The 27,424-nt window shown below is 39.6% G+C and overlaps 1 protein-coding gene across 8 annotated transcripts in view; it reads left to right on the forward strand.

Moving 5' to 3' along the window:
* fcho2 (FCH and mu domain containing endocytic adaptor 2) overlaps positions 1 to 21,118 on the forward strand; it is a 36,693-nt gene extending 15,575 nt beyond the window's left edge. Inside the window, exons 8-30 of one of the 8 annotated variants that reach the window (XM_043240410.1) lie at positions 731 to 827; positions 4,712 to 4,756; positions 4,941 to 5,010; positions 5,264 to 5,288; positions 5,528 to 5,584; positions 5,783 to 5,840; positions 6,222 to 6,397; positions 9,052 to 9,076; positions 10,024 to 10,068; positions 10,787 to 10,832; positions 10,936 to 11,021; positions 12,432 to 12,509; positions 13,335 to 13,859; positions 14,672 to 14,781; positions 14,910 to 15,039; positions 15,324 to 15,383; positions 15,736 to 15,847; positions 16,009 to 16,164; positions 16,855 to 16,987; positions 17,134 to 17,333; positions 17,907 to 17,971; positions 18,454 to 18,618; positions 18,767 to 21,118. In XM_043240410.1, the coding sequence (XP_043096345.1) occupies positions 731 to 827; positions 4,712 to 4,756; positions 4,941 to 5,010; positions 5,264 to 5,288; positions 5,528 to 5,584; positions 5,783 to 5,840; positions 6,222 to 6,397; positions 9,052 to 9,076; positions 10,024 to 10,068; positions 10,787 to 10,832; positions 10,936 to 11,021; positions 12,432 to 12,509; positions 13,335 to 13,859; positions 14,672 to 14,781; positions 14,910 to 15,039; positions 15,324 to 15,383; positions 15,736 to 15,847; positions 16,009 to 16,164; positions 16,855 to 16,987; positions 17,134 to 17,333; positions 17,907 to 17,971; positions 18,454 to 18,618; positions 18,767 to 18,789 (2,487 nt within the window). In that variant the 3' untranslated portion in view covers positions 18,790 to 21,118. The remainder of the gene's footprint in view (positions 1 to 730; positions 828 to 4,711; positions 4,757 to 4,940; positions 5,011 to 5,263; positions 5,289 to 5,527; positions 5,585 to 5,782; positions 5,841 to 6,221; positions 6,398 to 9,051; positions 9,077 to 10,023; positions 10,069 to 10,786; positions 10,833 to 10,935; positions 11,022 to 12,431; positions 12,510 to 13,334; positions 13,860 to 14,671; positions 14,782 to 14,909; positions 15,040 to 15,323; positions 15,384 to 15,735; positions 15,848 to 16,008; positions 16,165 to 16,854; positions 16,988 to 17,133; positions 17,334 to 17,906; positions 17,972 to 18,453; positions 18,619 to 18,766) is intronic. The other 7 variants (XM_043240411.1, XM_043240413.1, XM_043240414.1 and 4 more) reach the window with 7 other exon arrangements.
* Positions 21,119 to 27,424: the final 6,306 nt, after the last annotated feature.

A 27,424-nucleotide genomic window follows, 5' to 3' on the forward strand; every position in this document is an offset into this window, starting at 1 on the left:
CGGTGGAACGAAAGGGTAAATGTTGCATTAATGTTGCTTATGGCGATTATTTACGGGGCGATATACCGCACAACTAAAAGTTGCTATCGCGACAGGCCTACACGTATGACGTGCGACATAAATGACTCGTTATTTAGCTTCGGCATCATGTTAAGGCCATGCTATTAAACGACATAACGTCTGCTCTGAAGAGTGAGCGGGCTCTGACCTATTTCGCCCCGGTCAGACGCTGCCAATTCTGAACAAAGTCTCGTTACAGTAAATTTCATTTAGTCTTTCCTGGCTTTTTAAGAGCTTACTTTGGTGCAATTGGACACAGTCTGGGGTAGAAACCCCTTTAATCTTTCTGTTGATGTCAGTCTTTTTCGTTGTTGAAACCAAAAATGTGGTAAATAATAAAAAAAAACGAACACTTGATTTCAGTTATTTTTACCCGTATTAGTACAATTAAGTTTTCTACATGGACATAGGTTTGTTTTAAAGTCATCATAAAATGCATGAAAGATAAACATGCTAATTTTTTGTTTAAGATAGGTAAGTTTAACTAAGGTTAATGAACTAAACCTCGTTTTAAAGTGCCGCTGAATGTGGCACTAATAGATTTATGGCACCAAAAAAGATATTATTTTATATACCCATTACCTGTCTGCTGCATTAGCATACAAAGACGCTCCGCTACGTTGTCGCGAATAAGTGCATGCCGTTTTTATTGTGTATCTTTGCTTTTCAGGTGCAAGAAGAGTTTGTGAAAAACATGGAGAACACCTCCGTTGAGAGTCTCATACAGAAACTGTCAGAAAGCAAAGGAACGGGCAAAGAGAGACCAGGTAACGCAGCTTAACCTCTGCCGCTGAACCGCTTTGCTCTTGATATTATTAACAGGACCGGTCATGAGTTCATAACCGACCGACTTAATGATAAGAACGAGCGTTAGTCCGGGCCGTGAACCCACAAAAGGAGCAGGTTTGACTGCTGCAACACTGGAGGATTTGTGGAGCTCTGACCCTCGCAGGGGTTTTTTCGGCAAGCACTGGCCGTCACATGCTAACGCTAGCGTCACATGCTAAGTGGAATGTCAAGCTTGCCCACCTTTACGTAAGATTAAGCCACTGGAAATTGATAGAGCTTGACACGCTACACTTCCCCCCGTGCTCTTGCTATTTTTCCTCACTTATTCCTCCGCGATCTTTCGTTTAACCTCCTGCTTCTCCCTCCTTGCACAGGGTGGAAGTTTTTTCACGTTTCACATAGAGAATATAATCTCGCTTGAAGCTAAATGGGAGCGGGGCGTAACTAAACCAGCAAGACGGTAATTATATTAACAACATAAATGCTGGACTCAGACACTGGATTTAACCTTTTACTTTTTCTTTTTTGGCTTTGAAAGCTGTATGACTTTTTCCCTCGTATTGAATTTTTTTTTATAACTATTGGTGTGCTTTTTTAACATCCTGACACTGACATTTTTGTTTAGTAAAAACTTAAATTACGCACTTAAGCTATAATATAAAGTTTTCTCAAAACTCTTGATATATTATATTATGTTATATATTACATTATATTATATTATATCAATAACAAAAAATATTTCATAATTACTTGTAATACAAAATAACACACATTAGCATTTAAAGTTTATTTTAAGCATTTTCTAATATTGTAAAAATATTGCAATTATAATTTTAGCTCTTTTTATGCTTGAATTATTTATTCTTAATGCATTTTTAATATGCTGATTTGGTGCTCAAGAAACATGTCTAATCATCAACGTTAACAGTTGCCAACAATGTTTTTTATTTTATTATTATTATTATTTTAAATAACAATAAAATAAAAAAACACTTCAAAACAGTTATTTGGACGAAAAGTATTTTCTGTCATTTTTTTTTATCTTTGCCGAAATGACTAAATTTAGTAATAAATGTATTAATTTAGATGCTAATTTACACATGTACGTATACGTGAGCGTATATGTAATATTCCATACGCAAGTAGCCTAGTTAAACTATGCATCCACAGGGGTCTAGAATGGAGGTTGGTTGCCCTTCATTTGTTTTGACAGCAGAATTAATTGAGACTAAAAACTGTTTTGGTCAACAAAACATTCCTTCCCCCATATCAAGCTGTTCATTAGGGATTGCGCCGCTGTCAGAGCAATAACCTGCGTGGCACGCTGATGAAATCAGAGCAGCCCTAACCGGTATAGAGAGAGAGAGAGGTTGAACAAACTTTGTACCACGGAAACAATCCCGAAGTGACACGCTGGGCTGCAGGGAGGTTGCAAGAGCAGTTCAGCGATCTCCAGCTGGGCTGTGAACTGGCCGCCGGCCAGACACGCAAACTCTCCTTGCTGCGCCATCCGAGAGCCAATACTCGGCGTATGCAATTTAAAAAAAAAAACATCCTCGGTTAACGCATGACCGCGTGCGCCTCTCGTGCACAAACACGCATGTGCACAGGCATGCACAAAAGCATATATTTACCTAGCTGCGTAAATAAACCTTAAACGTTTTTGTTGTTGTTGTTGTTGGTAATAAATCGAACTAATTACCAAAGACCAGTCATAATAGAAACTTAACTCAAATGCGATTTTTTTTTTCAAATAACGCTGACTTTTTGGATTATTTTTCTTTTTCGGGTGACAATCAAAAGATTGATTTTGTTAGGTTTAGCTAACTTGTGTGGACATTTTTCAGCAGCGTCTCCTTCGGGTTTCGCTGTAAACCCACACGCATAAATACACACATGTGTTCATGTACACAAAGCGGCCTGTCTGCTTACACGAGTTTAAACAAAACCTAAGACCCATTTTCAGGTTTAGATGGCATTGTTGTGTCCGATGTTTGAATCTGTGTGCATAAATATTGTTAGATGGAGACTGGAAGCGTTCTCATAATTACCTGACATCATATAATTCGATAAAGCTTTTTTTTTGGTCCAGCAGCTGCACGGAAATCTCGCAGATTAATCTCCATTCTCCAGTTTTATAAACCCGTTCAGACAAACTTATTTAGTTGTAACAAATATGAAAATGTTTTAATTATTTGGAGACGAGGTTGGTGATGATTGTAGCTAAATCTGACTTGAAGCTCCTCGGAAGGAGTTTCATTTTATTTTACAGTTATTTTTTAAAAATATCAAATTTTAAAATGCAAAAGGTTCTCTGAAAGTCGTAGAAGATGTATGCATCTTTTTAATTTGCCTGTTATACGGAGACAAAATTTTTTTGCTGCATTTTAAAATTTTAGTGTTATTTTTTTTGTTCCTTTTGCAGTTGTTTTGATACATTTTTTTATTTTTTTTCTTCCCAAAAATGCTTTTTTCTGTAGGTGATGTTTCTAAACGTTACACATAATTATTACATAACAGCAAAAATCAAACAATTTCACGCATTTAATATGCTTTCAGTGGATCTTTGATTTTTTTTGTGTGTGTGTTTGGGTACAGGACGTGCCCTTTAGTTCTGATCGTTTGATCGGCGCCATTCTCAAACAAACAAAAACAGAGAGCTAAAAGGGTGAAGTGATCTGGTGCAGTAGAGTAGACCGGTCATACTGTATCTGCGTCAGCGAGTGTGATGTGTGGCTGTCGTGACTGCTCCGAACGGTGCACATGAGGTCCGCTCGCAGCCGCCGTTCTCCAGGGAAACTCTATTGAACCGCTCGAGTTAAATATCACACGCTTTTGTTTTTTCAGGTCAAGGCATTTTCTGTGCAATGAAAATAGCGCCCCGGGCTCTCTTGCTGAGGTCTGGTGGTAGTAAAATGCTGCCTTTCGTTTTCTTGGACAAGCATTAGCTTTTACGCGCATTAACACAAAAGAAAACGTGCTCTAAAGGGCTCTTAGAGCACCGAGGGGCATCTTTCCTCTCTTTGCGGCCAGTCACGGAAGCCCAGAATTAATATTTATAGCCGCTCGGGGTATTTATTGAGAATCTGTAACCAAACCGACTGAAGCTAGTAAGATTGAGATTGGATTTCAGCTTGAGTCCTGCAGGACTGTGCTGACGTGTTGCTAGGTCACGACGGCAAAAGCCTAAGACGCCGAATACAGCGAAGATGGCAGTTTGTTTGCTTGAATCCCGTCACCCGTGTGTCAGTGTGGAAATGGGTCACGTTGAAAGTGTAAAAGCTTGAAGGTAAATATGCAAAATTGATGAGCGAGAAATGAAGCGTGCGGTTTGTTGTCTTTTGCAGCAAGTCTGTGTTGTATTCATATTTTGGGCGCAGACTAGTGTGCAGCATTCGACTGCATTTGAGTGTTATCAATGCTACCCGTCATTTTATTGGATTTGTGTGTGAGGGTAAAATCAAATCAGAAGTGCTTCCAGGCCTGCGTGTGTGTGTGTGTGTGTGTGTGTGTGTGTGTGTGTGCGCGTGCGCATCTATTAGTGTGTGTTGTGTGCTGGCTGTGAACAAAATGCAGTCTGGCTTAAAGAGGAAGTCAGATTGTTGCCAGATCCACTGATGACTGTAAATTTGCTTGCCAAAAAATCTGACCTATACGCGCGCGCGCGTGTGTGTGTGTGTGTGTGTGTGTGTGTGTGTGTGTGTGTGTGTGTGTGTGTGTATTTATGCGAATGATTTTCTGAAATTGTAAAATGTATTTTTTTTATATTAAATATGACACCATATCATAATTCTTGATTTCAAGATACCGTAACATGACATCCCGTCAATAAACTGTATATGTTTGTCCGTTGTCATCACAGGGCCCATCGAGTTTGAGGAATGTAATGTCTCGATCGCCACAGAAGGTCTGCATTTATTTTTCAGAAAAAATACTGACTGTATGAGTTCTCTTTAATATCTCTGATTATATCTGTTCATAACAATTTACTAGTTTTGTAGCCTTTTCGATCAGTCAATATCTATTCGGGGGTGTTTCATACGCACCCGTATTTGTCTAGATGTGTAAAAATCATTGCTGTGTCTGTTCAGGCGCAAAACCCAGAAAAAGGAAAACCTTTGCCATACCGGGCCGACGGAGAGATAAAGACACGGATTCCACGTAAGTGCTGACTTTTACTCTAATGCGATATCACTAGTTCTTTATGCATTAAAATAATAACATTTTTAATTCTCAGACGTGCCGTTCTTCGTAGTATTTCGTGAAGCACTCGCGTATTTGACAGAACTTAAGAAGTAAACTCATTTCTGCTATGGAGAGATATATAATTATTGTCTGAGTAATTAACTAATATCTAAATAGCGATTTTGCTATTAGTATTATTCTCTAATACACTTTTCCCTGTCTCGATTAGCGAATCTGCCGAAGTAGAAGCAGTTGTGAGTATATGCTTTAAAATTTTTCATTTTAGCTTTCTGTGCAATAAGTGCTTTTGTTTACTGTCATTATTAACATTGTGAATGTTTAAAGACAAAGCCAAAGGTGTTTTCCTGTCATTTCATACATGAGACCTATTTTCTTCTGATCAAAGCGTGCTCTTTTTTTTTTTTGGTGATTTCGGAGAAACTCCTTTCGAGCCGCTCGCCCACAAAGCTTCTTTTGTTCGTCCTTCTTTCAGAACGCTTCCAACGGAGCTCCCCCGGGTTTCTACGGTGCTATAGATCTCCATAACGCCGTGAGTGGTGACCTAATGTTGTTGAAGGATTGTCTATAATTCTTACAGTGTTAAGTAAAGACAACATAGCGTACATGCTTCTTGCGATATTGCTAACAATAGTGTGTTTTACCTCGGTCGGACTCTGCTCGTGTTGTGATGTATTGAGGAGTGTGAATAATAGGATTTGTCTGTGGTGCGTTCTGTGTTTTTCTGCAGAATGTGCCTCAGCTGGACGAGGAGGGCTTCTGTATCCGACCAGAAGTCAACGAGAATGATATCCTTGCATCAGATCCATCTCTTTCATTCTCCTTAACCCTCACACACACACACACATGCAGGCACGCTCTTTCATCTCGGCCACAGAAACATTTTTCTTCGTCCCTTTCATCGCTTCTGCTCTGTGTAAACCCCGAACGCTTTCTTTTTGGCTCGGGAACATAGTGTGATAACTTTCTTTGTTGCACTTTTATCTGAATCGCTGCCAGGCCAATGCTTCCCATCAGATTTTTGTTTATTTTTTTACCATCGCTCTGCAATTAGAATATGCAAAAACAAATAAATAAAATACGCCATCTGATCTTCTCAGCCCATGATGCTATACACAGATTTTCATGCCCCCCCCCAAAAACCATTTTTTCTTAACGGTTCTGATCACATGCCAAAGAGAACTCCTTTTATTCATCCAGTGACTCAGAAGATGAGGACGAGCCTAGAAAGTTCCACGTCCAGATCAAGCCCGTGCAGACAAACAACGGCACACACCAGCACAAAGCCACCATCGACGAGCTGAAGGCCTCCATTGGAAACATCACGCTCTCGCCCACCCCAGCTGTAAGAGACACACACACACACACCGAGTGTAAAGACCCTCACATACAGACCTAGCGCACTCATTCATTCGTGCACAAAATAATGCAAGCTGGTCTCCTTCTCTAAAGGGTGATTGTGCACCATCGGGCAGAGAGACTTGTGATTGGTTCATATAATTTACGGTCATGTTTCTGCTTCCCACACTTCCATCTCTTCCCCCAAAAACCTCAGTTGACCCGGCAGACACTAGAGGGCACTATTAGATAATGATATTCACAGGCGGCCGATAGAGATGCTGTGAATGCTTTCACACTCTTTTCTCCATCCCAATTTGTGCCCGAGTGCAATTGTATTTTACGTGTGTTTGTTACGCACCTGTGGTTATTATAAAGATCTAACTGGCCCATTGAAATTAATAATATGTTTTCCTAATGGACGTTAGACCTTTCTAGCGAGGGAATGAATACTTAATTTTTCTCAAGTGTTTGTGAGATGACTGAATTAGTGACAATGACATAATGGGTGACATCACACTAAGATGACCTGCTGTTCTGTCATTTGCTGTTAGATATGAAGCGTGTGTGAGTGTGTGTGTGTGTGTGTACAGTTGTGTGGTCAAGCAGTTCTTCCTGCACACACTGTGAGCCTGTGGACCATCTGTGTGTGTGTGCTGTTGGTAAACAAACCCATGCAACTTCCTGCCTGGAATCTCACCACAGGAAGCACGGAAGGGACTCTGTTTCTAATGAGTAAGATCACGTAGGTAAACGTGCTCACACACACGCACGCACACAAAGGCTCGTGAAAGCAAGAGCCTGCAAAAGAAAGCAGCTTAAGCAACTGATACCTTGAAATGTTCGGAACTAGTTAAAATAAATGTTCAGAACTAGCAAAAATAAATAAGACGTTGCAGATTCTTGTGAACGGATCACAGATTTCTTCCTTTTTTTATTGCTTGAGGATGCATTAATTGAATTCATTTTCATGCAAAAATTATGCGTCACAACTAAGCACTTTCAACTTCAATCATAATAATGAGAAATCTCTCTTTAGCATCAAATTGGTATATTAGCATTACAGCACACAAATTAAAATACTAATTAGAAAATAAAATTTTTAAAATCTAACAACATTTCATAATATTACAGTTTTTGCTGTATTTTTGTTTAAATAAATTCGAAAAACGCGTTTTGAAAAATTTCAATCAAACTTTTGAATGATAGCGTATTTATATTGGCTGATAAACATGGACAGAATAAAAAAACTAATTGGTAAGTTTAGTGATCAGTAACATCATCCGTCTCGCTGCTCGGTTTCACCTTTTAGCGTGCGTTACGTTCTCTCCCCACATCCCTCGCTCTTCGTCTCATTGTGACGCTTTGAAATGACAGAGTGATGTATTTCTGCAATAACACATCCTCACGAGTGCCAGCTTGTGTTTTCAGTGAGCACAGCCGGGGCGACAGTTTACATTAGACACCTTCGCCGCCGCCTCTGTTTGCTCAGTTTGAGATGGATTAACACACATCTTTTAGAGAGGCTCTTCATCATTCATTTCACCAGGCCCGAGCTCTCTCTCTCTCTCTCTCTCTCTCTCTCTCTCTCTCTCTCTCTCTCTCTCTCTCTCTCTCTCTCTCTCTCTCTCTCTCTCTCTCTCTCTCTCTCTCTCTCTCTCTCTCTCTCTCTCTCTCTCTCTCTCTCTCAAATGTGCTCAGTAATCACTCAGATTAACCTCTGAAATATTTACACATCTCAAAAACTCGGTTCACCGTACCGAACATTTGTCTTTGTGTCCCGTATCGGAGTTGTGCTTCCTTTCCCTCTCGGTCTCATTTCTTTTCATTTTTTTTTAGGCGGATATGTTTTATGGTAGTTTTGGTTAACTCAGGAAATGTAGGTGATGATGAATGCCGTGTCACCTGTTGTAGATTATTGGTATTATTGAGCTTTCCATTTCCATTTCCCGTAGTCTTTTGTTGTCTCTTTCCCCTTCATGTGTGCTGTCTCTCTCTTTTTCGTTGGCGGGTGTGTGGCCTGGGTCTAATTGAACCCATTTGCCACTATTTCCCCCACTTTGGGACTAAACCCTGCCTTCGCTTTTGTCTATCCACGTCTGTTTGCATGCACGTGCGTGTTTGTTTGCGTTTCCTCCGTTTCTCCTTCACCGTTTACCATTTACTTACATTCACGGGCCGTATCTTGATTTTTTTGATTCTTTTCTTCTTCTCTTTTTTTTTTTTTTTTTTTGCCCATTCGCTCTGACAGAGTTTTCGGGCAGAGATGCCGCGTATGAGTCACTTTGAATACACAGTAAACCAAGCCTTCCCATCTTTGCGCATTTGTTGCCGTTTTGCTAGTTGACTCTTGTTGACATTTCTCAGCCTCAAAACAATCCCGGTAGTGAAGTCGGTTGGATTCTCTGCCACTCATTTTCTCGTGTTTAGACTGCCTCGCAGAATATTGACGCTGAACTTATGGTTTGAATATGTAATCTCAATAGTGCGGTTCTCTGCTCATTCTTCTGTGTGTGTGTGTGTGTGTGTGTGTGTGTGTGTGTGTGTCGTCCTGTGAGGCCAGTATCTGTTGTACGAATGTGGGGATGAAGCACTTCATGTCTTCTTCTGTTTTCATAACTCCTCTCACTCTCATTAATAAAAGCTTGTTTTCATTTCCAGGTTCATATGAAGAAAAACCAATCCAGTGAGTATTCCTTTTTCTTTTTTTTTTTTCTTCATCCTCCCTCCATCCCTCTGTCACTCTGAAGGTTTGGCTCTGGAGAGCGCCTGCCATTTTGACTTCTCTTTTTGGTTTTTCTTGGCCGTGACGTTTCTCGTCAAGCCTCCTTGATCTCGCTCCGGTGACCCCTCCAAAGCCAACTCATCCCATGAGAAAATAAACATCATCTCCCATTTTTTCCTCATCCGAGTAGCACAGCGTTGCCTCCTTAAGCCATGAGCAAGATTAACTGCTTAATTGTGTGTTTGTGTTTTTCTATCCATCATAATTTTACATTTTTCCAGTAAATTGTGGCTTAAACGAACGCAGATGCATGCCAGAATGTAGTGTTTACACTGCGGCATGTTCTCACATCAAGAACCTCCCAGGAAAGTTTTACATACTTTTAAATCCATAAGACGGCAATAGAGCTTACAGTAGAAATGTTTTGTTATTCTTGCACTGGAACGGTAAACATTTCATCAAAGAGCGCATTTACCGTAAACTTCTTGCACGTGCTGAAAATGATAAGGTCTGCCAGATAATTTTAGTCGATAGGTCCTTTAATCTGATAGATAGACGTAATCATTTATAATTGTTCAAAACAGCAATTAATCTAAAATAAGTTTATGCGCTTAAGTTGTGTTTTCTTTCCACGTGTTTTCTTAAGAGAGGCTTAATAGTATTTAATATTATACTTTTTCATTTGTTTTTATTTTCATTTTAAAATATGGCAGGCGGTTGCTTCAAGCGATGGCATAGACACTATATAATGCAAATCGGAATTAATAATGGCAATAATACAATTTCAAGGAAAATGACAAAAACAATTACGGTTTTTGTGATAATCGTGCAGTCCTGTGTGGCAATTTTTTTTTTTATTCGGTTGTAAATGTTTTTGTAAATGTGGATCTCACGCATACTTACTGTAGGAATGACACGACAACAAACATTCCCTGCTATAAAACCAAAGTCAGGTGAGTCCGTTGAGCGTACCCACACTCTCTTTTGGTCGGTATTTGCGTTTGTGTTGGTGGGAATGAGGGATTTCGCTGAAGCTAAAAAAAAAAAAAAAAAAAAAAAAAAAAGCGCAATCTACAAAATTAATTGACTATTTGTACTAAAATTGCCATTGGTAACTAATATCACTTGTTGTCTTTTAACCCTGTCATTTGTTCTTTGTGTATATTGTACTGTGTGTCAATGGGATTTGAGCTCAAATACGTGCTATTTAAAATGTACTATGCAGAAGATTTATAGCATGTCATTTTAGGTGTATGTATTTGATCTTGACCTGTGATGAATGGGGTCGCAAATACATGTGTCTCATGTAGTACTCAACTTGCTACCAGTTTTTAACCACCTGATATGGCACTTTGTGGTTAGAAAAGCTGTCCTTACTCAACCAAATGACCGATGCAGTTCATTTTCCGGCTTCACTATTGTTTTTTTCTGGCATTAAACAATAACTTATTTTAAATCTTATTTCATTTTTAAACGTCCTTCATGAAACACATGAGTTGCATTTTTAAATCGAGGCCTAATGAGCAATGCCCAGTTGAAAGAACTCTTAAGTTTTATTCGCAAAGGGATTTCTTTGTTTAATTTAAGGGTTTTCTTTCAACTGCTTCCAGATCATGAAGCCCCGAAGAGTTGCCCCATGACTCAATTGCGTGTTTTCTTCTTGTTTTGCAGGTGATGAACTGGCGCGACCCAAGATACCGCAGACATCCTTTAATGAGTAAGAAAAGCTTCGCTGTTAACCCTGTCACTGTATTTGGAAAACATTGTAAGCGATGATTTACTTTATTCTACAACTGTCGTGTTTTTTCTTCTTCAAACAGTAGATTAGCCAGTAATGACCTGCTGTCTTTGGATCCATTTGGCCCGACCGGCACCAGCTCCAGCTCCTCTATACCCCACTCAACAGGTAACTCCGTCTGTTGTAATGCAGCATATAGATATTATTTATTATTCTGAATCCAAGGCGTTATATCTTACATGAACTCTACAAATAAGCACATACTGCATATGTGTGTATGTATGTGTATTACACACACAGACAGACACACACACACACAAGTATTTGCAAGTATTATTTATATTTAAAACATGTATTAGGGTCAGCATCTCAATGACAGAGTTCAGCTCTTCATCGGGCGCGCACACACACACACACACACACACACACACTGTACGCAGACAGTCGTAAGTCATTCACCTCTCCATCCCCCAGCCTCTGGGAGGCTTGTCTTAGGTCTGACCTCCTTCATTATTGATGATGCTTACAGGCTGGTGAAAGTGTCTGGGCTTTTCCAGTCCACAACAGTCTCCTCTAGAGAGCTTGCTCAGGCTGCTGTTGTCACGGAAACCCTCGTATCCCACAGCGACTTCATATCTCACTCAGTCCGTCCTGTGCTTTAGCATGAAATCTTTTGTGAACGCCATGGGAGGTTTTTGTTGTCGTTTATTTCTTTGTTTTTAATTTTTTAGTTTTGTTACTTTTATTTGTTACATTTTAAAAATATATATCTCATTTGTTCACTGACGCATGATTTTCTTAGCACAAATTACACCATTTACACAAAAATGTGCACTTGCGTTACAAAGAAAGCCCCCTGTGCATGCCGAGGGTATAGACCGTGTGCTCCCTCATGCACACACGTCTCCTTCTCCTTAGCTCTTGACCTTGATTGTTGAAATGAAATGTTTTTTTTGTTTTTTTTCCGGGAACTAAAAGCTTCCATATCGTGGGGAATGACACGGTTGAACAAAAATGAGATGCAACATAATTTTCGCAGAATTTCTGCTTGCCGTCAGTTACTTTGCAGAATGTTTTTGTATGTTGTAATCATTTAGTTAGGAAAAAAAATATTGCGGGTAAATTCTAGCGCGAAAGTCATATTCGTTTGCGTACAAGTGAGCGCTTTTCTTGTAAAGCCACTCAGCGTAGTCGCTAACAAAAAAAAAGCCAACCCGTCATTCAAGCTCTGACCTTAGCTGCGAGGGCCAATCATAATCCAGAGTTAATTGGCACCTCCAGAGGTCATAGGGCGGAGTTTGGAGTCCCCATGTCACAGACATTGTCAAACATGATCTTGTTATGGGTCTGACCTGGCAAAGGAACAAAAAGAGCAGTGAAGAGGATATAGGACGTGAGTAACAGCAAGGTATCGCACTGCATTTTTGCTTTTTTCTCTGTTGTGAGCTATTGTGCTAGTTAAGGGTTTTGGTTTTAGTTTTTTTCCTTCTTGTGTTTTATTTGAGCCATACTTGCATTCATTTCCTTTTATCTTCTCATTCTTTGTTTGCATTTGTTCAACGCTTTTTCGTTTCTTAGACCTGGCTTGTCTCTTCTTAGCGTCTTTCCCCACATCTCTCCCTCTGCAGTTAAATGATGAGGTTTTTGAAGACCCAGGTAATGCTGTTGCCCATGCTTGCGGATTGACCATCACAATAAATCTCTTTCCATAACAGACTCTGACCCCAGGGGCTTAAAATATGCAGAAATGTGAATGATGATGATTGTAATGTTTTGCTTGAACTCACACCTAATAATCCTAAGAGATGTATTTGTGAATATGAGTCACACTTTATTATGCTTTTAGGAAAGTTGTCTTAAAAGTATACAAATGTTCATAAGCGGCATAAGAGTGAGTACAGAATTCACACATTGGCTCAGACATGTTGTAATTTAAAATATAACAAATTTATGCAACTGTTTTTTGTGCATTTGTATTGTGACTGACAGAGGTGCATGAAGTTCAGCTGGTAGTTGGCTTTCATTGTATGTTTTTAGGGTTTAAAGGTACATATTTCAATATGATTCTACAATATTTTGACCTTTTTTATAGTATTGTTTTATTTTGAAATAATTTTTGTAATTTTTCTTTTTTTTTGCTTTATTGATTTCTATAATTTTTTAAATAATTGTTTGATTTACTTTACATTGTATCTTTTAATATATTTTATGTATTTTATATATTATTTGTTTTGGTTTAAAAATACTTTTTTGTAGTTCTGTGAAATATAGAGCTGTACTCCATATTTTCTCCATGTAGTCTTTTTAACATGCCAGTCAATATGTGGTGTGTGTGTGTGTGTGTGTGTGTGTGTGTGTGTATATATATATATATATATATATATATATATATATATATATATATATATATATATATATATAATTTTTTTTTTTTTTTTAAACAATCGTGCATTACTCTTTTCTCTCTGATGACCCCTGTAGCAGAAGTGGATTTACAATCGGAGCCCACCTCTCCTTCAGCAGTCAGTCTTGAAATCACCGAGGCTCCTTGTTTTCCCCTTCCCTCCAAACTCCCTCCTCCTGCCGGTCTTGTCAAGCCGTGCGCTCCGCCGTTCCCTGTACTCTCCTCTCCTCCCTCCACCTCTCCTTGGGAGCTCCCCGATGAGGCGGTGGCTCCCCTCCACCCTGGCCCAGCTCGAGCTATGAGTGTGCCTCCAGCCCTGCAGGCTGCTCCTAAGGACTATGCTGCCCACAAGCCCCCTCTCAGTGCTCCCGTCACTGGTCCAGACGCGCTTACATCGTGGGCTCAGAGCCAGTGGATCGCCTTTAATGATGACTTTGTGCCATGTCGGGGACTGTCCCATCAACCAGCAAGGCCTCGGTCAGTGCCCGTTTCTCAGCAGCCCAAGTTTCTCTTCAGAGAGTCTGCTGACCCGTTTGGCAGCTTTGGGAGAGAGGAGGGTGCCCCCTCTCTAACCGGAGCACCTGCTCGACCCATGCAGGATGGTAATGTTGAGGAATAAGAGTTCTTAGCATGTTCAAACACTGCCTTATGGCTACATGACAGTGAGATGTGTGTACTGTGCATTTAACAAGCCTAATTTTTTTATGTAACTTGTTTTCATTTATTGTAACCGATTTGGTGGAATTTGATTTTTTTTTTTTTTTTCCCAATTAGAATTTTATTTTACAATTTTTTTTTTTGTGATTGATTGGTGAAAATGTATATTTAATCTTTGCTTTTTCTGTATTAATTATTGATTTAAATAATACAAATGTAACAAACCTGTAAGCCATCATAGTCATAGTTACTGTTTAGCTGTACCCAGCTAAAGAGTTGTTCAGTTTGATTTGTTTTGTTATATACAGTATATAGCTTTTTTGGTTCACCTACATAAACTAAAGATGCATTTTCTGCATTGGTTGATTTCAATAATGCATATTTTTAGCCGGATACATATGGCCTAAGTTATCATATCCAGCATGTTTTAATTCAGAAAACTACATGACTAAGATGGTTTAAGAGGTCTTTTCCGTTTCGATTTTGTGTTTTATACTCATTTTCTCTATGGACTTTGTGTTTGCCCATAATTTATCATTTGTTTATATTGTGACGTTGGCCCTTGCATGTGCATTAGGTGTAGTCTTGAGATTTGTTTCTGCGAGATCGTGTGACGTCAGACCGATTGTAGCGCCATTTTGAATGTTATTCAGCACTGTTGGTTTTATTCATTCTCAAGTGTGCTACTTCCGTATTTTTCCCTTTTTTGTATGTCTATTGGTTCTTACTTTTTTTGTGTTTTTTTTTTTTTGCACAGCTCCAAACAGGCCAACCACTCCCCTGGGCACAGCAACCATTGTCCCGCCTCCAAGACCATTATCAAGGCCCAAACTGCCTGCAGGCAAACTGACAGGCATCAATGAATCTGTGAGTGAAGAAGATATTCTCTGTTTCCACCTCGCACCCGATAATAAAGCCTATATTATACGGACTGAACCCGAACTAAAGGAAGGCTCAATGCAGTGAATTATTAATCAGTTGGTTGTTTTCCGCAGGGCCGACCGTTCAGCCCTCCTAAGATGTCCAGCTCCAGCCCGCCTCCCGCTGCTCCTCTGGCTCGTGCCGAGAGCTCCTCCTCTCTCAGCTCCAACACCTCCTTGAGCGCCAGCAACACACCAACTGTGGGTGAGTCTTCGCTTTCACACACTCGTATACGCACATGAAGATGAACTGCCCAAAGTGCATTCACAATACAGTAACCATAAAACTCATAAGCACGTTTTTTTTATAATCATGTCCACATCCAAAGAAAGCTAACATGCACAAATAATATTCAACATGTTTTATTTCATGATATGGTCAACACATCGCTTACCAGATCACTCCATCCTCACCCTTCGCGGTCGGGCTGTGCTCTCGGCCTGTTTTTCTTTCTCTTTGTGGTTTCCTTCCTTTCGTTTTGAATTAAGAGGACGATCTGTTCGTGGGAAAACTGCCCACGTTTGAGAAGAGATGTGAGACTCCTGCAGGTACGGTGGAAAGGATCCAGAAGAACATTTTGTTCTAACTTACTAACAAACTCATTTGTCCTTGATCAACCAACTGCATTGCCCCATCTGCTAAACCACACCCATTCTGTATCTTCAGTGGATTTTACTTTGCTCAAACTAATGTGGATGATCTCTAATCGTGAAACTGACTTTTGTGCCGCTGTGTTGTGTTGTGGCTGATGAGGATGCTTTGCAGAGATTGCTCAAAGATGTCTTTTCCTTTCACCTGTTGATCTTTCAGAGTTTGTCACTGCGAAGGTTTGAATTTTCTGAACTCCTGCTATTTTGGATTCACACTTAAATGCGTTTTAAATGTCTCTTTTCCTCTCAGGGACATCTCGCGGGCCCAGTCCAGTGACACTGGCTTCTCAGGATGCATTGCCCATCGCAGTGGCGTTCACTGAATCAGTTAATGCCTATTTTAAAGGGGCAGATCCCAGCAAGTGAGTTTCACATCATCATACAGACTTTACATTTTATACAGATTTTAGTACTTTTATGAGGTTTTTATTACAGGTTAAATTTATTAGTGAGCACTAATTGTTCGGGTAGTATATGCTAAGTGTGATTATCTGTAATTTTTTTCATTTTCATGTCATTTTAGATGCATTGTGAAGATCACCGGAGACATGACCCTGTCCTTCCCCAGCGGCATCATCAAGATTTTCACCTCTACTCCATCTCCTGCTGTACTCAGCTTCAAACTCTCAAACACTAGCAAATTAGAGCAGATCATGCCCAACCAGCAACTACTGCACAGGTGAATTTGTGTTTCTGCTTGTGTTGCATTTATGCATTTTTTTTTTTTTTTTTTTACAGTGACAGTAAAGACAATTTAATGTTCAAGCGATTTATATTTTGAATAAATGTCCTTTTGAACTCAATCCCTCTAAAGCATGTATCTTGGTTTCCAAAAAGCAGCAGACCTGTTGAGAACTGCTGAAATAAAGTCTAAAAGCTTTCCACTGACGCATGGCTTGCTGGGATAGGACAATATTGGTCCGAAATACAATCTGGAATCTGAGGGTGCAAAAAATATTGAGCAAATCGCCTTTAAATTTGTCCAAAATTAAACATTAGTAACCCAAAATAAAACGCTGATATGTCTACGGTAGCATGATCTTTATTTAATCTCCTGACGATTTAAATAGAATGATTTCGACCCATGCAATGTATTGTCGGCTATTTTTGCAAATATCCAGGGTCACATATTAGCATGAAGTGCTCCGGCTGAACTCGCGCTGCTCTCATTCACCCACATCCTTTTTTTGTTGCTGCTCGAGTTCGTGCCAGCAGCTCCCAGGCATGACTAATCAAATCAGGAGGGATTTGTGATTTAATAGTTGAGCTGCTGCAGTAGGGTTAGTTGTTCCATGCTGCTACAACGACACGCAGCAATGAATTATTGAGCTCTTAATAGTGTTTTCTCTATGCGTGTGTGCGACTCCAGTGACTCCTCCCAGGGCGATACAAACACTAAAGACTTTTGGCTGAACATGCCTGCACTGACAGCGTACCTCAGGAAGAGCTCCGAGCAGAACCCTGCTGCATCCTATTACAACGTGGACGTCTTAAAGTACCAGGTTTGTCGTTTTTTTTTAATCTTGGGGATAGTCCTCTATGATTTCTTACGAGTAAAGCATGTTAGTGCTAGCTGTTCTTGTACACTTGCTTGTTTACTTGCTGATTGTTGGTGGGTTGCCAAGATGCTTTGGCTTTCTTTTCTCAGGTATGTTCAAACGGGATTCAGTCAACTCCTCTGAACCTTGTGGTGTACTGGAAATGCACTACTAGTACTACAGACCTGCGAGTGGACTACAGATTCAACCCGGAGTCGATGCAGCCCCCTGCGTCTCTCACCAATGTACAGGTGTTAGTGCCCATCAGTGGTGGAGTCACAACCATGCAGTCACTTCCTAATGCCATCTGGTGAGATACGCAAATATACAAACGCACAATATATCTTGTGATTAAAACAAGCACCTTATCACTGTAACATTTAAGTTATGTACAAAAAATACACTACTGTTAAAAAGTTTGGGGTTGGATTTTTTGATTCTTTCAGATTCTCTTTTAGAGAGGCTGCATTTACTTTATTAACAATATTTTCACGTTTATACAACATTTTTTATTTCATATATTTTATTACTGACGTCAAAGCTGAATTTTCAGTGTCAAATGATCCTTCAGAAATCATTCTAATAATATAATTTGGTGCTCAAGAAACATTTCTTCTCATTCTCAGAGTTGTGCCGCCTAATATTTTTGTGGCAAACAATATACATTTTTTCAGGATCTTTTGTTGAATGTAAAGTTGAGAAGAATAGCATTTATTTGAAAAACGTCTTGACCTCACTTTTGACCAATTTAATGCACCCTTGGTTATTAAAAGCAATGATTTCTTTCAAAAAAAAAAGTCTTACTGATGCCAAACTGTTAAACAGCGGAGTATGCATAATCATAGAGTCACTTTAATCATATGATTGTTACTGTTTTAATTAGGAACGCAGAACAGAGTAAGTCGTTGTGGAAACTGAGTGATATCTCTGACAAGTCTGAAAATGAAGGTAAGAACAAATATGGATATATATATATATGTGTGTGTGTGTGTCTATGTATTGTAAATTTTATATTAAAAAAAATCTCAATATAAACTTACGTCTAGGCTATATATATATATATATATATATATATATATATATATATATATATATATATATATATATATATATTTGTTTTTATTTATTTTCTTTTTGCGTGTCCAGCGCTCAACCTATTTAAAAGGGTCATATTTTGAAAAATTACATTTTCGACGATCGTTTGAAATACATGGCTATTGTAGCAATTTTCAAAGCTTCCCTCACCCAGAATAACACCTCATACTGTACTTCTGGGGCAGTTAAAAACCATTTTTTGGTATTTTGCACTTCACAGTAAACGTTGTTATTCCGCAGATACTGCAATGTAGTTTTGTACATAATGCTGAAGAGATAAAAACGATCATGTGCCACAGGGTATTCCCGTATTGACCGTGTTTGTCTACCGTCAGGCTCTGGTTCTTTGAGAGCAAAGTTTGAGCTTTCCGATGGTCCGTCCATCCCCGCCACCCTGGCTGTTCAGTTCTTCAGTGAAGGAAGCACTCTGTCTGGTGTAGATATGGAACTGGTCGGCTCCGGTTACCGTCTCTCCCTCAACAAGAAGAGGTTTGCCACCGGTAAGAATGACTTCAGACTAACAACATTTAATAGACGGCGTTACGATTCGAGTTCGCGGTGTTACTACAACGGTTTCGATTTCTCAACATATGCACAAGCATGCAGTGTTTGTGATTTGAAATGACGTGTGTTTGTGTACGTTCCCAGGCCGCTATATGGCTGACTGCTGAGATCTGAGCAGGGAATGCAGGGAATCTGGAGGTTAACTTTCATTCTGTCGCTGGTTCACAATGATATTCGCGGAGGATCGTTAGGGGGGATGGAGAAAGAGAGCTGTCTGGGTTGAAGGCCTCTCACGCTTCTGTTTCCTCTCTCCGCGTTCTGAACGATCCGGTTCCAGTGAAGCACCTTCCGGAGATTCGAGATTTTTATACTATATTAACGTAGCACTGAATATCAAACACTGTGTATAAAGAAAAATAAAAAAAAAAAAAAGGAAAAAAGAAATGAGGAACGACAGGATATTGGCGAATGAAATCATTAATCTTTGATACTTTTTTCGATCAGTTCAGACTTTTATAAAGTCAGAACGGTAGTGTTTGCTATTTTGATGTGTATAGTTAACAATTTGTAATATGGATTAAATGTGTATAAACATACGTATCAAGGCAAAAAAAGGACAAAAAAAAAACTGCACTAACAATCTTTCTGGATAGTTGTTGAGCATTCATTTCTTCATTTGCGTTCACCCAAGTGTCAGCCACAAGGAGGTGAACGAAACGAAAAAAAAAGAAACTAGAGAAAAGCCTCAGCAATAGATCGCTCCATTCTCACGAGAAAGCCTTACTTCTTGTTTTCTATAACTGAGCATTGCACGTCTGATTAATTGGTTTTCTGTTTTCCGTTTTTTCTCTTCTGAATGTGCAATGAAGGTATAAGCTTTCGAAATGACATTTATAGATTGTTTTTCAATTTCAGTGCCATTTTCACTTTAACATTGTCGAGAGAACCTACTGGTTAGTTTTGTGTCTTGCTTAGCAGCAAAAGGAAACTTACACACTGACCTCAGTGCCTCTTTTTTTGTTACTTAAAACAATTATACAGGACAATTTGCATGTGCGAGTCTAAAAGACCCATGTTTTCCCCTTTTTTTATATAACGACCTTTCCTCTTCCTAATTTTTTGAAGTGCCAGTTCAGTTCTTTATGCTTCCTGATGGGATGACTGAAGGAAAACACTGCCTAAGCTTTAGCTTTTGTCCTTCAAACCCCCGTTAGCATGCTTTACCTAAACGGATGCGCTGCAAAGGAGCACACTGTTCCCGTTTTAGACGTCATCCCGGCCTTATAGACGTGTGCAGAAATGATACCAAAATAACTCACTGTGAGAAAATTCTAATCCAACCTGACTATTTGGGGAGATCCTCGTTGATAAACAGACCAAAATATTGTGAATATTAGCGTATCGAGATGAGTTACGAGCATGCACACTTTTTAGCGTAGTTTATTAACAACAGACTACCCATTTTTAGGTAAGCGTATTTTTAAGGGACGCTGCGTGTATATGTTTTCACCAAATGTGCCGTCACATCTGTTTTCGAGTGTTCAACGTTAATAATGACCTGAACGCATTAGTTTCTTAAATTTATGGCTCAAATGATCTTTTTTTTTTTTTTTTGCTTTGAGCAAGTTTGCCAAATACAAATCACAAGCACAACGATGCAATGAGCCAGTGGAGGTTTAAATGTGCGCAGGGTCTGACTGCCACGTGAGAGATTTCTTCATTTCGAGATTTTCTTCATTTCTTTCTTTCTTTCTTCTTTTTTTCTGGAACCCATTGGTGAGCGTTTGCGGTGCTTCGAGGGGGTCTGTCCCCCTCACGCAAGGGCTGTTTGCTTCGTTCCTTTTCAGAGGACCGCGTCTTCAAGGGCTACCCCGATCCCAGCGATAGCCAACACCATTTATACCTTTAAAATGAAAAACACTAATAAACACTAAACGCCACCAATGAAGGATGAATCTGAAAACAATGGCGTTCTTTACAATTATGTCTCGTTTCACCAGGAATTTTTCGATAGCAGCCTAACAGTTTTGTGAAGTAACAACATTTTATATTCAGAATCAAATCGCTGTCTTTATGTACAGGGTATATATATATTTGTGATTTAAATACACTTGTATTGTGGTGTTGGTGTCAATACAGAGGCAGAAATTAACTGGTGAACATCCTGGTCAATGTAGCATTCGAATACAATATTTGCTTCTTTAAGTGAATATCAACTAATCGTGTAGTAAGCGAGCTGGTTCTTGCTGCCTCTACAGCCACGTCAATATTCAAAGTCATTTTGAAACTAGTTTCTTCTTTTCTTTCCATTTATGTCCACATTCAATGGCATGGTAAAACATTTGTGATTTTGTTTCTTTTCTCTTTTTTTTTTTTTACCCACCTAATGTAAATTTTTACAAATATTTCTGCCATGTTTCTCTGCTTTATGATGCTCTGTGTCGGTAATAAATGTGTAATATATAAATCTATACAAATATAAGAAATACTACCGAATCCTAATTTGTCTTTGTCTTTTTTTTGTTTGCATAGTTTCCTTCGACAAAGAAAAGCTTAGTAATAGCTTCACTTTGCTCCCAATTACGGTGAAGAAAATGAACAGTTATGGCATGTTTCATCAATCGACGTTTGGATTTTTCCTATATGCACTAGGATTCATCCACGAATATCGACCTGTTTAACATCAAATTGAAATCTGAAGTGCACCGTAACCGCTGTGTGTACTGCATTACCTTAAAAGTAACATTATTTAATACTAAATAAACTTTTGAATTGATCATTCAGAGCAGGTAGCTGATGATTGAGCGCTACAGACAGGTTTTGATTCGTATACGTAACACTACCTCATAATGTACTGCACTTCAGCTATTCAGTATTGTTTCCATGTATTTAAGCATTTTTCATGCACTTGATGGTTGATTTCTGCTTTGGAAGAGTAAGGATAGATTTAACGATAAAGCAATTCAACATTCAGATGTTTACACAGTCATGCTTCTGAACACATCTGCTGCACTTCCAGTGCTCCTTGCAAAGTGAAATAAAACTTACCCACATGTGCTAGCCATCCGACTTTCTTAGGCACCTAATGTGTGTGTCTTTTATGTGTTTACATATGTGTCAGGGTTGTAGACCCCTTCGTGAACCCTTTCCAAAAAAAAAAAAAAAAAAAAAAAGGCATCTGCGCTTTGCGGTTTGATCTACATCAGACCTGCTTAATTCTGATTACTTGATCTGAATTGAATGTATTGTTTAGACACTTTTATACAAGTTATTTTCAGTCCTCTAATTTCTTCGGTGTTTGTAAATTTTTCTACAGGCAACATCATTACTCCACTACTTGGCAAAAGTGACTTAATGAGTGAGTCATGGAAATATTCAGTTAACTGAATAGCGCTCATTCAGGAATCAATGAAAGATGCATCCCCAATTTGCGTACTTATGCAGTATTTTATGCCATGCAGTGTCAGGACAATTTTTAATATAAGTCAGATTGGATTCATCTGAAAGAAGAAAGTTACATATACATATAGGATGCTTCGAAGGTAAGTAAAGTATTTTTGGGTGAACTAACCCTTTAAATGTGATTTTAAATATGTTGTTTGTGTCTTTAATCGTTATAGCTGCATGGACTTTTATGTTCATTTAATTGTTTCAAGGTATGATTGCAACATTAAAGTTGCTGTAAAAATAAACTTGGTGTGTAACTAGAGACTACCAAGTGTTAATTATGCCATGGCTTTATTTAGAAGTTGAAGTAAAAATTTTAAATGCCTAATGTGAAATGTATGCGGATTCTGCGTTTTTTTGTTTGTTTTTTTAATGCTTTTATTTTAGTTTTTTTAATTGGATTCTTGAAAACAGACATTTTGTGACGAGTGCAACAGAGAACAAAACAAAACGGCAATCATGGATTACAAGCATAAACCGAGGATTTGTAAAGAAAATCGTCGGAGCATTTCAATATAAGCTAAGAGGAAATTGGTTTTTCAGTGATGAGATGTCTGTAACGGGTGGTCAAACATTTAAAGATCACAACCCACCGTTTCTTTCAATGACAGCCGACTTTGACAATGAATGGACCAAAGCAGTCAACACCTGTTGTGAAAAATGGTGGTTGAGACGCAGTCGAGCTAAGGGTAGGTCAGCTATAATGGCCACAGTTGGCTTAGCCCTCCACCTCTGGTGTTTCTTCACTGCCTGCCGAACTCTCAGAACCCATTAGGTGGGACGGAGTTTAGCAAAACCTCCCGGATGAAGTATACCTTCATCGACATCTTGGATGAGTTGCTTGGTAACAGCATGATGGGGGTCTAAAACTACTGGGTGAATCTCATTTCACTCAAACCCTCCAGCTTGAATATAGCTTAATGCCTGATCAAACTCTGGTGCTAGTGCACTCAGGCGACTAGAAGGGGACACTTGTTTTCCTGCTTTCAAGGCTTTGAGTTCCAGTGGGAAGGATTCATCTTGGGACCGACTCAGAATAAGTGCTTCAGGGCTCCGCTAATCAGGTTGCAGGGTTCATGTGTCAAAAGAAGCCACATCATGAAAGGACTTGTAAGCTGCCTTAACCAAGGCTTTCCAGCAAGTGAATTGTGAGTGAATTGAGTGTCAGGCATCTGCAGATTCAGGTTGTCTGTGATTAGTTTGGAGAATCTTCCTGGTTTCTGACAAATCATCTCGATCCTGAAACAATGTCCCCGATTGAGCTGAGTTAAATTCAGGTCAGTTAACTTCTGGATCTCAGCCACTCAAAACTTGCAGTCGAGTTTGTCCAGAGTGTGGTTGTCTCCGTAGGAACAGTCAACTTTTGCACTAGAAGCTTAGCAAGCTAGGCCTCATCCAAGGCAGCACAAAGTTCCAACCGTGGCATTGTCAGTTCTCATTTGGGAGCCACCCTTGAACTTGCCATCACAAAGGAACTGTGGAGCTCTCTGATGCTCGATCAGCAAGGACACCATAACATCACAGAAAATGAATCTTGAATCTTGATGCCTTCTCATTGAAATGGGATTGAATCTAACAATGAGGAAACCACCTTGGCAAGGTTAGGTAGTTCCTGTTCCCAGGCTTTCCACCTCTCAAGAAGCTCTGCGGTAAGGTTTGGGTCATCCCAACTTCTTGGTTTAGCGCAGAGTTTCTAGGTGGTTACAAACCATAAAGAGTCATATTGGGATGCCAGATGTGCCTCATTGTGGGGAGACACTCTGCTGTCAGGCGATGCTTGTAACCCAGAAGATCATCCAGGCAATGCTAGATCACACCTAATGAATTTGCTCTAGATGGTTCAAGTGTCCAAAAATGCAGGGGATATATGCATCGTTATATTGACTGCTTTACTTCTGCATCACATGGTGGTCACTGGTGGTCCCTGGCGTGTTTCTGAAGTGCGAAAGTCATTAACAAAAGTCATAAGGGTATGTCGCCACTGATTGCAACCACGTGCTGTCGGAATCTAATAAGCATTCCTAGTAATGACGCACCAGTGCAAGGGCCAGGAAGGAGATGCTAGTTAGAAGCTAGCTAGAAGTTCTAACTTGACCTTGACAACATGTCTTGCATTTTAAAAGCTTCTGAATCTCGGTCTCATAAATCTTGGCTTTCTCTGGATCTTTACCCAAGCATTTCTCTGTACTTTTAGGGTGTTCTGCTCTCCAGTAGTTCAATGGCTAATTGGTCTTGTCTTGAATGCATTACGAGCTTCTCGTTGGGGTAAGGAAGAATGTCCAACCGCCATAGCTGTTTGACCTGTTGGAGAATAGGATCTCGCACTGCAGAAAGGGAACTGTTGAGGCAATACTTGGTGTGGAAGAAGACCATCTGGTCCTTGCAGCACCCAGCCAAGCTGTTTGTGTACAGTGGCTGGTCCATCACCGGGCTCCAATCTAATGGGTTGCTTTGCAATGATTAGACCTGGGTAGTCCGATCCGGTCAAGAGTAGGGGCTGAATCTTACTAAATGAAGGAAGTGGAATGCCCCATAAGTGACAATAACTCAGCTGGAGTCTCTTGATCGCTTACGTCTGATCAGTCAGAGTCAGGAGAGAAGCAGAAAATACACTGGCTAGCGTGTACCTTTCGTTGGGTTTGGACTCGGATAAAAGCTGAAACCGGTATTACCTCCAGTTGGGTGTTGGATGTGTGTGAACATAATATATTAAAAAAATTATATTACAATATATTCAAATAATTCATATTTAGTTACTACTACAATAGCTGCCTAGTGTAGTGCAAAAATAGAAAATGACTTTTGCTTTTTAGATGTATATCAAGCCTAACTTATATTTTAAGTAGTGATTTATGATTTATGTCATATAGTCTGTAAAGAAAATTTACAGCTGCCCCGGTCTCTCCTGCTTTACCTATTCTCGAGACTGCTGTACTTGTATTTTTTTTCTTAACCTCTGATACAAAATTGGCTTCCGCCACTCTAGATTAACCCCTACCAATGCACTATCAATGTCTCAAAGTGAGCCAGAGTGAAGATATTGTGCTCTTCATAGAAGGCAAAAGAGTACAGGGCCTTTCGTCTCTTAGCTAACTGATTTCAAATGTTCTTTGGATGTTGTCACAGGCTGTGTTTTTGCATAGACTCTGTGGGGTAATAGAGTTGAGTTATTAAAGAAGGAGAGAGCAGGAGCAGCATCACTTACGTTTATGCTCCATTACAGAATGACATGGCCTTTTGATCCAGCGCCCCCCTCTTCAGTATGAGCAAAACCATCTGAGCAAACACACTAGCTGGACCTTCATAACTTAAAAATGTGTTTGCTTTTCTCCTCCATCTCACACTATTCCCCTCATTTACTCCTCTTTAATCCTTTGGCTCCTCTTTCTCTCTCTATCTTTCCACGTTTCCACCCGCACCCATCTACTGACTGTATTTTGTTTATTTTCTTCTCTCCTCCGTTCTGAACACATCTATCCTCCTGTATCATCTCTTTCCCTCTTCCTCCTCTCCTAACCACACCTAATGTCATTCTTGATCTCCGTCCACATCTGCCGGCTCCTCCCTCTCTTCAGCCTTTGGTCGGTCTCCCAAAACAACAGTGCACTAGGAGCTCGCTTCATACCATCTGAAATCCTTCAGATTCTCCAGACGCTCATATTTCACCCTCTAGAATCCATACGTTGAAAGATGCTTTAATAGAAACCTTGTTTTAGTACCATGTCATCTGTCTGGTGACATCTTCATCTCATAATGCTTTCATTGCTAATTCTAGGCCCTATTGACTCATTAAGGTGATTACTGGAAGCCGTGAAGCCTTTTGCCAGTGCTGTGATTGTTAATTGAGTCCTCATGGAGATGAATCTGGACATGGTTTGTGTGTGTGAGTGTGTGTGTGTTTGTTTGTCTATAGTTGGGACAGAGTATTGTCCCCAAAAGTGAGGTAACGCTGAGGTCACAGTACACTTTCTCTGCTTCGATAGATCCTCTGTTGCTCAAATGTTTTTCTGTTCTGCTGTAAAAACCTAGGTCAATGTGAGTTCTATTCTAAAAAGCAAAATGGAGGGTAAGTTAGGGTAAGTCTGTGGCATTTATAATTGACCGTGTTTAAATTATAGAGGTTTATTATTTATGTAAATAGCTAAGTAAATGTGTATATGTGTACCTATTTAACCGTATTTTGGGGACACCAAAAGTTGTTAAGCTCTGACCGAATCTCCATTTTCCCTTTTTGTAAACATGGTATTAAGCAAATAAAGTTTTGAATATTTGAAAAAATGCACAATATTTTTTCCGGATAGTTAGATAAACACAAATGTGTGCATTTGCAAATTTTGTTGCATATTATGAAACTCAAAACTGGATAGCGCTTTCCTCGATCTTGTAAAATTTATGATTGGCTAGTTTTCTTTCAGGATTATAAGTTCATTTGGAACCAAAATCCAGAGTGTGCTTTTGAGGAAGAAATAATAACTGGATTTGACAAGTTCAACAAATTGGACTAGGTGAGTGGCATCAACTCCTTAAAATGAACAAACCATTTGATTCAGATTGATGTTCCATTCTGTAACTTTTTCTGGAATGGATTGATAGATCATTTGATGCCGTCAGATGTCTGTTCTTTAATAACTTCATGAATAAAGTGTTAAGAGACTTGTGAGATTGTTTGAAGTGGTGCTTACAATTTAAAAGACCAAAGCAGTGTTTGGATACAAAATACCACTGCTGGCTGATACAAAAGTCTAATTTTCTGCCTGGATTTTTACTTTGATTATTGTGATTGGTTCCCCTCAGTTTTTCTGCAGCGGTAGCATTTGTTTCCCCCCTTGTGTCTCTCTCCCTCTTACCCTGTCTATGCCTCTCTGGTTTGAAAGCAGATTGGTGAACGGGATTGGTAAAACTGTTCCTCCATACTGAGCCAAAGAGAGACTCAGAGCGGTGGAAGGATGGAACAATGGGAGGACAGGAGAAAGGCAGGTTGAAGGGAATGAGAGATGCGAGAGAGAACAGGCTTCCGTGCCTGGCGAGCAGAGCCACGTCATGGGCAATTTGTCACAAGGTCGGGGGCCATGATGGAGGACGGCGACATCTTAACTCCCATGGAGCAGCCCCACAGTGTCTATACTATCTGCCAGCCAAAGATGAGGTAATATTGCCCGCACCTGATCACACCAAAAATCAAGGCTTTGTGTCGTGTCTTTACCAATTCAGTCATTTGTGCAAGTCTGTCAGTGTGAATTATTGCATGACGCCCCTGAATGCTTCCAATTGGTCAATATCAGCATTCAGTTGGCTAATATTCAGTGTTGTTCACAGTGACTTTGTGTCAGACTGTAAATGAAATACTTGTGTATG

The sequence above is a fragment of the Puntigrus tetrazona genome, chromosome 5, assembly GCF_018831695.1.
Source record: "Puntigrus tetrazona isolate hp1 chromosome 5, ASM1883169v1, whole genome shotgun sequence".
Classification (NCBI taxonomy): domain Eukaryota; kingdom Metazoa; phylum Chordata; class Actinopteri; order Cypriniformes; family Cyprinidae; genus Puntigrus; species Puntigrus tetrazona.